This window comes from Bos indicus, chromosome 6 (assembly GCF_029378745.1).
Source record: "Bos indicus isolate NIAB-ARS_2022 breed Sahiwal x Tharparkar chromosome 6, NIAB-ARS_B.indTharparkar_mat_pri_1.0, whole genome shotgun sequence".
In the NCBI taxonomy this organism is placed as follows: Eukaryota; Metazoa; Chordata; class Mammalia; order Artiodactyla; family Bovidae; genus Bos; species Bos indicus.
Genome location: NC_091765.1, coordinates 94,798,008 through 94,811,734, shown reverse-complemented (window position 1 = coordinate 94,811,734; position 13,727 = coordinate 94,798,008). Strand labels below are relative to the sequence as shown.

Genomic DNA, 13,727 nt, shown 5'->3' with positions numbered 1-13,727 from the left:
AAACCTTGTTTACTTAGTTCAGTTCAGTTCAGTCGCTCAGTAGTGTCCGATTCTTTGCGACCCCATGAATCGCAGCACGCCAGGCCTCCCTGTCCATCACCAACTCCCGGAGTTCACCCAGACTCACATCCATCGAGTCAGTGATGCCATCCAGCCATCTCATCCTCTGTCGTCCCCTTTGCCTCCTGCCCCCAATCCCTCCCAGCATCAGAGTCCTTTCCAATGAGTCAACTCTTCGCATCAGGTGGCCAAAGTACTGGAGTTTCAGCTTTAGCATCATTCCTTCCAAAGAAATCCCAGGGCTGATCTCCTTCAGAATGGACTGGTTGGATCTCCTTGCAGTCCAAGGGACTCTCAAGAGTCTTCTCCAACACCACAGTTCAAAAGCATCAATTCTTCGGCGCTCAGCCTTCTTCACAGTCCAACTCTCACATCCATACATGACCACTGGAAAAACCATAGCCTTGACTAGACAGACCTTTGTTGGCAAAGTAATTTCTCTGCTTTTGAATATGCTATCTAGGTTGGTCACAACTTTCCTTCCAAGGAGTAAGCGTCTTTTAATTTCATGGCTGCAGTCACCATCTGCAGTGATTTTGGAGCCCAGAAAAATAAAGTCTGACACTGTTTCCACTGTTTCCCCATCTATTTCCCACGAAGTGATGGGACCAGATGCCATGATCTTCATTTTCTGAATGTTGAGCTTTAAGCCAACTTTTTCACTCTCCACTTTCACTTTCATGAAGAGGCTTTTTAGTTCCTCTTCACTTTCTGCCATAAGGGTGGTGTCATCTGCATATCTGAGGTTATTGATATTTGTCCCGGCAATCTTGATTCCAGCTTGTGTTTCTTCCAGTCCAGCGTTTCTCATGATGTACTCTGCATAGAAGTTAAATAAGCAGGGTGACAATATATAGCCTTGACGTACTCCTTTTCATATTTGGAACCAGTCTGTTGTTCCATGTCCAGTTCTAACTGTTGCTTCCTGACCTGCATAGCTGTCTATTTCTTCAAAATAACCTATAGGAATCTATATATAAATATAGGGAAAATAATGATATTCCACTAACTGATCTATGAATTGGATACTTCCCTTCATTTATTTGGAAACCAACAGAGACTGCTGTACAACTTACATTGCCATATACACACTGCCTTCAGCCTTTTCTCTGCTGGAAGATATAAACCCTTAAGGGCAGATAACACATAACTACAGCACAATGAATAGTTCACACCTAATTAGCACCAACTTCTGGGTTGAACTCCAAACTCTGCCACTTATTAGCTGTCTCTCTTTGGGCAAATTACTTAAACTTTCTGTGTTCTGGTTTTCATAGTGTAAAATGGGGATAATGAAAACATCATAAAGGTGTTTTGAGGGTTAAATGAGTTCATCTACATGAAGCTTTTAGACTACTGTCTGACACAGAATAAGCCCACAGCATAAGATAGTTGTTATTCTTGCTAGTATTTTTATTATAAGAATAATAATTACTAAATACTTAATCCTTCATTCAGTTTACAGGTGTGGCAACATTTTAACCATCCTAGAGATATTTATCTCAGGAATCTTAAAAAAAATGTTAAAAGAGGTATTTCTTAACACTGATGTGATAACGGCTTTAGATCTCTTTTCATTATGTCCTAATTTCTTAAAAGTGACAAATAAACTGTTTTCAAAAGCTCTCTCAGTACCTCATATTGAAAAAGATGAAAATTATCATTTAAAATCACAATTCAGTTAACCTGATTATTAGTTTATCTGCTGCCTCTAGTTGCAGATATGGTTCCAACTTGAAACTGCAGAAATGGCAAAAAGCAGACAATTTCAAAATTGCTGCTGAATGCAGCAGCCTGGTTCTGAGAATCATGAAATGTCTCCGCAGGACATTCTGTCCTCTCCCAGGCAGGCGTGGAGCCACTGGCTCCCTCGTGCTGTCAGGAGACACTGAATACTCCTGCTGAGAGGCTCACACAGCACAATACAACTACTTTATGCTCCCCAGACTCAGACTGGAGGACTAAAATTCCTGGATTCTAAAAACAGAGGGGGACTGTAGCGTATTTTGGGGTGCCAGGGTAGCTATAGCAAATAAATAAAAGATGCATTTCAGCAACAGATTGTTAATCTACAGGTTTTATTTTTTAAAATTTGGATGTAAGTAGAGATTTTCAGTCTTTTTCTTTTTTGAAGTCATTTCTTCTTTTCTCAAGTCTTGTGACACATGGCTGAGAAGGAGGGGGTACACATGAATCCAGCCACAGCACCAGTCTTTTCACCATCCCGAGGCTTTACCCCCATCCATGTGCCTCCCTCACACTGGTCATTTTCTGAAGCCTAGATCATGTTAACAATCCATCAGGTGCAGTGTCAGTTTCAAATCATATTATCTAGGGAAACAAGAAAACAGGCAGCAGAACATTGGTATGTACAATAGTCCAAAGCACTCAGCCAAGTCAAAACATTTTTTAAAAGATTCTTCTATAGTTGTCTATTGCTAATGATTTTGATTAGAATAAAGAAGGTGAAAGAAGGTACAAGTCAAGTGATAGGTTTTCTTCAGTGGGAAAAATGGCTGGAAACTGGGAGTAACAGGCATCTTTAAGGGTCTGAATTTTGTAGGTGTAACTACATAAGCAATGTTAACTCCATTTCTCATACCAGGAGCCCTCTAGAAAATAAAAGTAGTTCTAGTGTGGTCATGTTATAAGCCAATAATGTACAAATTAGCAACTATTCATTTGTTCACAATATGCATATTTATAGAGTAGTTAGGTACCACTTGTAAGTCCTTTAAAATTCTATAATACATATTAAAGTAGTGGTTATTGGTCTGACATATGCTGCTCTTGAGTCTGTCTATCAATTAGATAAAAAGCAGTGCTTTGTGAAATGCAGTGTTATATCTTAATGCCACTGGTGATAGAAAGTAGTTCCCTTCAGTTCAAATCCTGTGCCCTTATTTGCTGCTTGCTGACGTAAGCAATAAGTACCCCTCTAACTAATGGCATCTACACATTTCTGTAACTTGTATTTAATGATGGTGTATCTGGTGATTGTAAAAATATTAGACAGATATAAAAGCTTATAATATATATTAACTGTTAATGCTGAAAAAAAAATAAAATAAAATCACAATTCACACTTTCCTGCTTTTCAGTCATCCCTAAAATAAAATCCTTCCTTTGATGTATTAAATGCATTTTGCTAGAACCATACACCAGATCCAGCTGGATAACACATATTTCCTCTCTTAAGTCATACGCCCTTAAAGAGGCCTATTCAGCTTGAGATAAATGATATCTATGTTAATAAAGACTAATAGATGCAAAAACATTGGGAAGAAATGACGAACATCTGAAAAGTTGCCAAGACCAAAAACCCTGCCTTGAGTAAAGAGAAACCAGTGAATTTGTAAACACAGAAGTTGTCAACGTTACTCCATACTGCTTTGTAAATTGTAAAACGCCTGTGAGGAAGTTGTGCCAAAAGCGAGCGTTTCACAGTAACAGTTTACATTGTGTCTCTCCATGCACTGACTGTATTTACTGTATCACGCGAGGACGTATCCCGGAAATACCGGTGGGCTACATTCTCCCAGCTGCACCTCCCCCTATGTGAAAGAGCTTATATTTTTTTCTTGTCGGGGTGCTTTAAGGAGAACGTTATAAAAAATGACCATCCAAGGGAGTTGAATGACAGTACGTCTATAAATGGATGCATGAAGGGGCTGAGGAATTTTCCAAAGAATTTGCAGAAAAATGGAACTAATTTAGAATGTTGCTCAAAAGGGCGGCAGAACTCTAAATATTTACTTGTTTTGTAGAATTCCTTTTATCAGATTTGTTTAATGTAGGGAATTCCACATTAAGATATGTCTAATGTACATTTCCCTATGGGTTTTAATATCAGTGTCTTTAAGGTACTCAGTGGAAAGAAGAATCACGTAGGATATCTGAACTTGAATAGTCCCTAGAACTTCTCTGAGCCTCTGTTAATTCATTTTTGCAATAAGAATGATAATGCTTCCCTTAGCATCTTCATAAAGAAATCATCAGCTTGGGCCAAGAAGTGCAGGTAAGTGAGAAGTAAGAAAGCAGATGCAGAAACTCATAATCATGAGCTTTCTCCCAAATATAAGAGGAAAAATCAAGAATAAATACCTTCTAATAGGCAAATTTTAAAATTACTCATTCATTTTCCTAAAATTTATTCTGAAATTTAAAAAGTTTACTAGAAATTATTGTGTGTGTGTTAGTCACTCAGACGTGTCTGACTCTTTGCAGCCCCATGAACTGTAGCCCACCAGGCCACCCTGTCCATGGAATTCTCCAGGCAAGAAGACTGGACTAGGTTGCCATTCCTTTCTCCAGGGGATCTTTCTAAGCCAGGGATCGAACCTGGGTCTCCCGCATTGCAGGCAGATTCTTTACCATCTGAGCTACCAGGGAAGCCCCATACAGAATCTACTAATGACATCTATATTTTCAGATACCCCAAAGCATAAACTAATCAATAACATGTTAAGTGACTACTTACATCACAGAAATGTATGTTTAATTCATTTATCCAGTAAATATTAGTTAAATACCTTTGGAGAGCCACTTTAATTAGATGACTAAGAACCTGGGCTCTGAAACCAGATTGCCCAGGCTCCATTATAAGCTCCCCCTACCTACTGTGTGATCCTGACTGAACAAATTATATAACCTCTCTGTGTCTCAGTTTCTTCATCTATAAATTGGGGATAATAATAGTACTTACCTCAATAATAACACTTACCTCAAAATTATTACAGTATTATATATATATATATTTTATAATATATGAAAAGGAAGAGTTAAGAATGACTCAGAACTTTCTGACTGAGTGATTCTAGCCATGACTGTGCCAAAAAAGAGAAGAAAGAGCATCAGGTTTAGAAAGAATATAAATCTTTGGATATATTGAACTTAAAAGTAGATCATACTGAATGAAAGTACAACAGGCAGGCAGTTATATCATGCTTGATCTTGGGCAAGATCTGGGTTGTAGTTACAGTTTTGTATGCATATGAATATCAATTAGAAATGCTGAGACTGGAGAAAATCAACCAGTAAATACATGATATGACATGAGCAGTGAGGACAGATGAAACCTCAAGCATGGATAGATGAGGAAATACTCAAGAAAGAGAAATCAGAAAACTGCAATGTGCTGGAAACCATAGATAGGAAACTCCCAAAAGGAGTAAGCAATTAACAAGACTGAACACTCCAGAGAGATAAAATAATACAGACTGGGGAGTATGAGTGGATTTGTGAATTAAGACGTCATTGTTGATCTTTCCAAGAGCATTTTCAGAAGACCAGTTAAAGGAGAAAACAAAGAGTAAAACGAAAAGATTAAAATAGTGAAACAGTAAGACTACTTGGGGGTTGGATTTCAAGGAAAAGGGGAAATTTAGAACAGTAGTTACAAAAGGGAGCACAGGATTGGAGGGACTGCTTTTTTTCATTTTAGGTTGAGAGAGGATTGAATTTTTTAGAGGTTGAAGTGGTGGTGGTAAAAATTTAGTGTTACTTTGAAGATATCTAGACTATATTAAATACATTAAATGCTAGGCACTGCACCAAGTGTTTACATGTAGGATTTTAGTTAATGTTACAAAAATTCTATGAATAGTTATTTTTGCAGAGAACATGCTAAGAGTGATAAAGATGAAAAGAAACTGCTAATGGTCACATAATCAGTAAGAGTAAAGGTGAATCAGAGTCTAGCTGGCCAAATTTAAAAGTGCCTGTTCACTACTCTGTAATGTCTTAGAAGGGTGACAGAGATTGACAATATCAGTTGGATTGATGGTAAAGGAGTAGGTGGGATGGGATGAGATCAAGAGGAGGGGTGAAATGGGTACCTAGGAGAGCTCACTTCTGAGACTAGCAGGTATAAAGAAAGGCAGACTTTGGAAATACATATGCTTGTAGCTCTCAAGCAGGAACTAAGAAAAGACACTTATTTTATCAATAAAGTGACAGTACACAGTCCATGGCTGGGAGAAACGGCATGAATGCTGAGTAGAAACTAGATAAAAATCTGCTAAAATGCTGAGAATTGACCAAGTTCAAATGTAAGAAAAACTGCTGCTACTGCTACTGCTGCTAAGTCGCTTCAGTCGTGTCCGACTCTGTGCAACCCCATAGACTGCAGCCCACCAGGCTCCCCCATCCCTGGGATTCTCCAGGCAAGAACACTGGAGTGGGTTGCCATTTCCTTCTACAATGCATCAAAGTGAAAAGTGAAAGTGAAGTCGCTCAGTCGTGTCCAACTCCCAGTGACCCCATGGACTGCAGCCCACCAGGCTCCTCCATTCGTGGGATTTTCTAGGCAAGAGTACTGGAGTGGGGTGCCATTGCCTTCTCCATAAGAAAAACTAATGGTATTATATTCATATTGTCAAACAACCAGAATCAAAATATCACAAATTTTTTAGTTAGGCAAAAATTCATAACTTTTCTAAAATATATATATTATACATATTATTTATATATGTGTATACAAAAGCTTTTCTACTACATTTGATAAAGGTTTGAGAAAGAACATAAAAAAGAAGAGATGGAGAAATTAGAACACATAAACTAAATAAAATGGGAGCACTGAATATGAAATAGAAAAGGTGAAACAAACTAGATAAAAGTAAAAGACCATCATATAGTCCAGTTGTTTTTAAACATGACTTCTCATTAGAAACATACTTGGAGCTTTGGAGGAAAAAAGCATCACCTGGGCATTAGAATGCCATATTTCTATTTTTAAAAAATACATATGCAACAAACAACAAAGGCTTACTGTACAGCACAGAGAACTATAATCAATATCTTGTAATAACCTATCAGTTCAGTTCAGTTCAGTAGCTCAGTTGTCTCCGACTCTTTGAGACCCCATGGACTGCAGCACGCCAGTACTCCCTGTCCATCACCAACTTTCAGAGCTTACTCAAGCTCATGTCCATAGAGTCGGTGATGCCATTCAACCATCTCATCCTGTGTTGTCCCCTTCTCCTGCCACCCTCAATCTTTCCCAGCATCAGGGTCTTTTCCAATGAGTCTGTTCTTCACATCAGGTGGCCAAAGTATTGGAGTTTCAGTTTCAGCATCAGTCCTTCCAGTGAACACTTAGGACTGATCTCCTTTAGGATGGACTGGTTGGATCTCCTGGCAGCCCAAGGGACTCTCAAGAGTCTTCTCCAACACCACAATTCAAAAGCACCAATTCTTTGGTGCTCAGCTTTCTTTATAGTCCAACTTGCACATCCATACATGACTACTAGAAAAACCATAGTCTTGACTAGACGGACCTTTGTTGGCAAAATAATGTCTCTGCTTTTTAATACACTGTCTAGGTAATAACCTATAATGGAAAATAATTTCAAAACTAATATGTGTATATGTAAAACTGAATCACCTTGGTATGCACTGAAAACATGTAAGTCAACTATAGTTCAATAAAATACATACATTAAGGAAAAAACTCATGGCCTTAAAAGTGAACACTAATCAGCATGCCTGTATGATTTCTACCAGTATGATTTCTGAGTGGGTATAAAGCAGAGGCATCTCCTGCATTGAAGGCGAATTCTTTACCACTGAGCCACTGGGGAAGCCCCATCAGACTGGTTCCAAATTGGGAAAGGAGTATGCCAACGCTGTATATTGTCACCCTATTTATCTAACTTATATACAGAGTATATCATGAGAAATGCTGGATGAAGCACAATCTGCAATCAAGATTGTGGGGAGAAATATCAATAACTTCAGATATGCAGATGACACCACCCTTATGGCAGAAAGTGAAGAAAAACTAAAGAGCCTTTTGATGAAGGTGAAAGAGGACAGTGAAAAAGTTGGCTTAAAACTCAACATTCAGATGCGCCACGGCTTCGGTAGCGACTGCCTCTCTACGCGGGTGTGAGCTTCGCCAGCCCCTCCCCCAGGAGACCGTTGCAGTCGGCCAGCCCCTGCTCCTTGGTAACCATGTGTGACCGAAAGGCCGTAATCAAGAATGCCGATATGTCGGAGGAGATGCAACAGGACTCGGTGGAGTGTGCTACTCAGGCATTGGAAAAGTATAATATAGAGAAGGACATTGCGGCCCATATCAAGAAGGAGTTTGACAAGAAGTACAACCCCACCTGGCACTGCATCGTGGGGAGGAACTTCGGTAGTTATGTGACACATGAAACCAAACACTTCATCTACTTCTACCTGGGCCAAGTGGCCATTCTCCTGTTCAAATCTGGTTAAAAGCATGGACTGTGCCACACACCCAGTGATCCATCCAAAAACAAGGACTGCAGCCTAAATTCCAAATACCAGAGACTGAAGTCTTCAGCCTTGCCTAAGGGAACATCTCCATCTTTGAACCTTTGTTGTGTTTTGTACAGGGCATTCTCTGTACTAGTTTGTGGTTATAAAGCAATTAGTAAAACAGCTTACATTTGTATTTATTTTCTATTCCATACCTCTCTGCCCCATGTTTTTTCTCTTCAAAATCCATTCCTTTAAAGAAATAAATCTGTTGAAGTGTGCGTTAATTACCGTTTGTTCAAATAATCTATTGAAGATGGCCTATTACTTGATCTTGGGTAGGTTGGTGGGAGTGATTCCTTGAAGTTTTTGTGGAATGTAATAGACTAGCCTATTCAACACTCTGGAGTTTCATTCTTGTCCAGCCTGCTCCTGTTGTACATGGAAGAATACTACTCAGAAGTGCATGTTGAGAAATGCATGGCAGAGAAACTCGTACTCCTAATCTGATAAATACATTCCTTAAGTGCTCCTTCTGTGGTAACTGCTATAGACTGTTCTAGGCCTTAGGCCTCAAGAGAAGATGAATGTGTCGTATAACTCCTTTAAGTTTTCTGTGGCTGTAAAATGGAAATAAGCTGGTGAGAAAGTTGGGCTAATGAGAAATTTGTTGGGCTGTAGACATTTACCCTCCCCTGCCTTGGCCAAAGTATACTCTAGAGATTAAAGGTGGTCTTAAAGGGAAAAAGCTTTTGAGCAGCAGTCCTCCATGTGATTCTAATAAAGTCTGCAGGAATTTAAACTTAAAAAAAAAAAAAAAAAAAAACTCAACATTCAGAAAACTAAGTTCAGGGCATCGTTTCCCATCAGTTCATGGCAAATAGATAGGGAAACAATGGAAATGTTAAGAGACTTTATTTTGAGGGGCTCCAAAATCACTGCAGATGGTGACTGCGCCATGGAATTAAAAGATGCCTGTTCCTTGGAAGAAAAGCTATGACCAAACTAGATGGCATATTAAAAAGCAGTGACATTACTTTGCCGACAAAGGTCCATCTAGTCAAAGCTATGGTTTTTCCAATAGTCATGTAGGATGTGAGAGTTGGACTGTGAAGAAAGCTGAGTGCTGAAGAATTGATGCGTTTGAACTGTGGTGTTGGAGAAGACTCTTGAGAGTCCCTTGGGCTGCAAGGATATCCAACCAGTTCATCCTAAAGGAAATCAGTCCTGAATGTTCATTGGAAGGACTGATGCTGAAGGTGAAAACTCTAATACTTTGGCCACCTGATATGAAGAACTGACTCATTGGAAAAGACCCTGATGCTGGGAAAATTGAAGGTGAGAGGAGAAGGGGACAACAGAGGATGAGATGGTTGGATGGCATCACCAACTCTATGGACATGAGCTTGAGTAAGCTCTGGGAGTTGGTGCTGGACAGGGAAGCCTGGTGTGCTACAGTCCATGGGGTCATAAAGAGTCGGACACAACTGAGCAACTGAACTGAACTGATAAAGCAGAGGTGGGCAAACTTTTTCTGTGATTAGCCAAATAGCAAAGACAGGGCCTAGGTGGGTTATCTGGTCTCTTTTTTACACTTACTCAACTCTGCTTTTGTATGTGGAATCAACCGTAGACAACCTGCCAATTTAAAATCATGGTGGTATTCCAATAAAGCTTTATTTGTGGATACCTATTTAAGAATCAAAGATTTCTTATTCACAGCTCTGCCTTTGATTCAGTGGGCCTTTTCTACTATACAGGCTTATAGTTTAAAGCCTTGTCTTGCCATAATCTGCTCATTCACAAATTTTGTGTACTTGTAAATAATAATCATGATGATCACAATAGTAATAATTTTTGTGGTTTCCCTTGTTATAGCCAGATTCAATGATAGACACATCAGGTCTGTTTAATCCCCATTACTCTGCTTTGATATGTCTTTCTGAAAACAGTTATATCTCCTCCAGCTCTTTGCACACATGCTCTCTCACTGATACCAGTGGCCCCCAAGCAGTTCTCACCATAATCCTAGCGCCCTTCAGTAAGCCTCCACCTCTGGACTATGAGAATGATACCTTTTTGAGCTTTCTCTTTCACCCTGGGGATGGTAGCAATTTCCTATTTTTGCCAATCTCTGAACTTTTCTCACCATCCTCTGTTAGGTTTTCTGCTTGTCCATCACAGGTCATTAATTATTTATATTAAATTCAATGTGTTTTAGGGCTTCTCTGGTGGCTCAGATTGTATTGTAAAGAATCTGCCTGCAATGCAGGAGATCTGGAGTTGATCCCTGGATCAGGAAGATCTCCTGGAGAGGGGAATGGCAACCCACTCCAGTATTCTTGCCAGGAGAATCCCATGGACAGCGGAGCCTGGTGGGCTATAATCCATGAGGTCACAAAGAGTAGGACACGACTGAGCAACTGTCAATGTATTTTAAATATCTAATGTGGCTCTGTTTTCTTAACTGAAGCCAGATTGATACAGCCAGTGAAAGTATAGTTCAGATTATCAGTCATAAGATTCAGGCAGGAGAGGACAGAGAGAAACAAAAGGGGGTCTGTTTGACTTTGAGAACATACAGAAATCACAGTAATTACAATCTTCATGGGGTCAAATAATGGAGCCATTAAGAATAAAGGACAGGTGAGCTGTTGACAATAGAAAGTTTCAGTAAGAAAGTGAGATAGCTGAGGTTTTGCTTCACAATGATGAAATGTAATTTAACATTTTCTATCAAACTTAATTAAGGAAATTTTGAAGTGAAGAAACTAACTCAAGCAGTTACAGCAAATAAAATAAAACTGCTTCTTTGCAAAGTCAAGTTTAAATGAACACTAAAATTATTTTCCAGCTTTATCAAATTGGCATTTAAAACATATTGAAAAGGAAGCTGCTACCTGCTCTTACCAGATGTTCTGCAAATGTTCAGCATCACTTGATATGTATTAAGTCACTATGCAAAAACAGCACTGGATCCCAAACATATTTCTCTTGCCAATTTTTAAAATTGAAAACAAATTTTGTCTATCAAGATTACTCTGATTACTTTTAATTAGCTTTCTTAAGGTTGAACAATTTTCTATTTTGTTTTAAAACTCCTATAGCCTATCACTTCTTGCTGTTCAGTTGCTAAGTCATGTACGACTCTTTGCGACCCCATGGACTGCAGCACGCCAGGCTTCCCTGTCCTTCACCATCTCCCAGAGTATGCTCAAACTCTTGTTCATTGAATAAGTGCTGCCATCCAACCATCTTGTACTCTGTTGTCCCCTTCTCCTCCTGCCTGCAACCTTTCCTAGCCTCAGGGTCATTCCCAATGAGTCAGTTCTTTGCATCAGGTGGCCAAAGTATTGGAGCTTCAGTTTCAGCATCAGTCCTTAGATACTGCTAATAGACTCTAAAATCAGAACTGCAGATCTGATTTTTCTCATTCTCAATAGAAAGGTCTATTAGCAGTTTCACACTGATTGACAGGTCCCACAGTCGCACCAGTTATTTAGTTAAAAAAGAGAATTTCACTCTTGAGTTTACTGAAATATTTACCAAGCTGCATTTTATTTATTTGTCTTTATTGGCCTCTCTACAGTATTAGACAAAGTAGATGATCTGCTTTTCACTGGGCTTTCAGAATACCACACTGTCTTGGTTTTTCCCCTAACTTTTAAAATTCACATTCTAGTTCTTTCTTTCGTCCCAAACCTATCCATATTAGAATCCCAAGGTTCAGTCTTTGGATCATTTCTCTCCCCCATCTCCATTCATTCTCTAGAAGATCTCATCTAACTTCAAGACTTGATATACCATCTGTGCATCTCTTAACAGGCCAAAGCACATTTTCATCCTACGTCTCCCTTCTGAGCATCGTACTCATAAACCCAGCTGCCTATTTTCATGTCTAATACCTGAAAGTCAACATGTCTAGAATGAAGCTCCCATGACTGCTTTCCTGAAGCCCACTCTTCCTCTCTTGACAACTCCACTCTTCCAGTTTCTCAGCCCCAAATTCTAAGTCATCCTTGATTCCTCTCCTTTCCCTCATAGTTCACATCTAATCCATTAACATATCCTACCAGCTCTACCTTCAAAATACATCCAAAGTTCAACCACATCCTATGACCTCAACCAAGGTGAGGTTTTTTTAAATTTTATTGACATGTAAATGATTTACAATGTTTTAATTTCAGCAAAGTGACTGTTTTATACACACACACACTCACACACACACACACATATATATATATATGTTTTCCCCTCATATTATATATCACCTCCAGTGAACTTACAATTTGCCTTTTATGCTTATTGTTTTTCAAAATTGTCTGTTTCCTGACATATTTCAAATGCCTGTGGTAGGCTCATAGTCTTTACATGTTAGTGGATTTATTTCAAGATCTACAAAAGTGACCATGCAGAAAAGGGGGTAAAATAATAGAAAAGATCTATTAACTTAGAATATGCATTCAAAATCTCATGCACCTTTTGATATTCAGATGAGACAAGATGGCAACTTCTCTGAACCCCAGACTAAGCATTCTCATCTGGGTGTGTGTGCTCAGTTGCTCAGTCGTGTCCCTCTCTTGGCGACCCTATGGACTGTAGCCAACCAGGCCCCTCTGTTCATGGGATTTTTCAGCCAAGAATACTGGAGTGGGTTGCCATTTCCTCCTCCAGGTGATCTTCCTGACCCAGGGATAGAACCCGTGTCTCCTGCGTTTCCTACACTGGCAGATGGATTCCTTACCACTGTACCACCTGGGAAGCCTAAAAATTCTCATCTACATAATCATAAAATGAAATACACCTTCCCTCAAAAAAGGAGTCAAAAAGAAAAAAAAATGCTTGTGTTTTATTGGCTTTGTTGTACAGGATGGTAAAGAGAATGGAAAAATTATAGAAAAGATAGCAAGATTATAAATATGAATTGGTAATAATGCCAGTATTATGAGTTTTCTTAAATACCACTATTCACTAGATAAACTTATTGATCTTTAATGACATGCAAGCTGCAATATTAAAAACCATATGAAATAAAAAGACTATAGGCCCTGATCTTAAAAACTGCATACTGAGTATATAAATAGTTGCTCATATAATGGAAAAGTTCTAAGTGTCAGAAACCAATATGAAGAAGAGGAGAGAATAACTTGGGAGACTTCAAGGAGAATTTAAGCAAGGCTTTACACAGTGTTTAGAATTTAGAAATCCACAGATTGTGGGCTTGGAGGGGGGAATGGATCTTCTAGGCAAAGAAGAAAAGAAATATTTTTGAAGAAATCACAGGAACTAAATAAAGCAAGTCTTCTCTGGGCAGTCATGGGTAGATTTATATAACAGTCACTAACCATAAATGCTTATTTAACTTATATGCAGAGTACATCATGAGTAATGCTGGGCTGGAAGAAGCACAAGCAATCAAGATTGTCAGGAGAAATATCAAT

The 13,727-nt window shown here is 39.0% G+C and overlaps 1 protein-coding gene and 1 long non-coding RNA gene across 2 annotated transcripts in view; one reads left to right on the top strand and one right to left on the bottom strand.

The window, feature by feature from the left end:
* Nucleotides 1–2,074: 2,074 nt before the first annotated feature.
* LOC139183658 (uncharacterized) overlaps nt 2,075–13,727 on the bottom strand; it is a 30,156-nt gene continuing 18,503 nt past the window's right edge. Inside the window, exon 3 of the long non-coding RNA XR_011567250.1 lies at nt 2,075–2,391. This is a non-coding gene — a long non-coding RNA (uncharacterized lncRNA). The remainder of the gene's footprint in view (nt 2,392–13,727) is intronic.
* On the top strand, nt 7,897–8,573 carry LOC139183657 (dynein light chain 1, cytoplasmic). Its single transcript, XM_070791647.1, has one exon. The coding sequence runs from the start codon at nt 8,014–8,016 to the stop codon at nt 8,281–8,283; it is 270 nt and encodes an 89-aa protein (XP_070647748.1). The 5' UTR covers nt 7,897–8,013; the 3' UTR covers nt 8,284–8,573.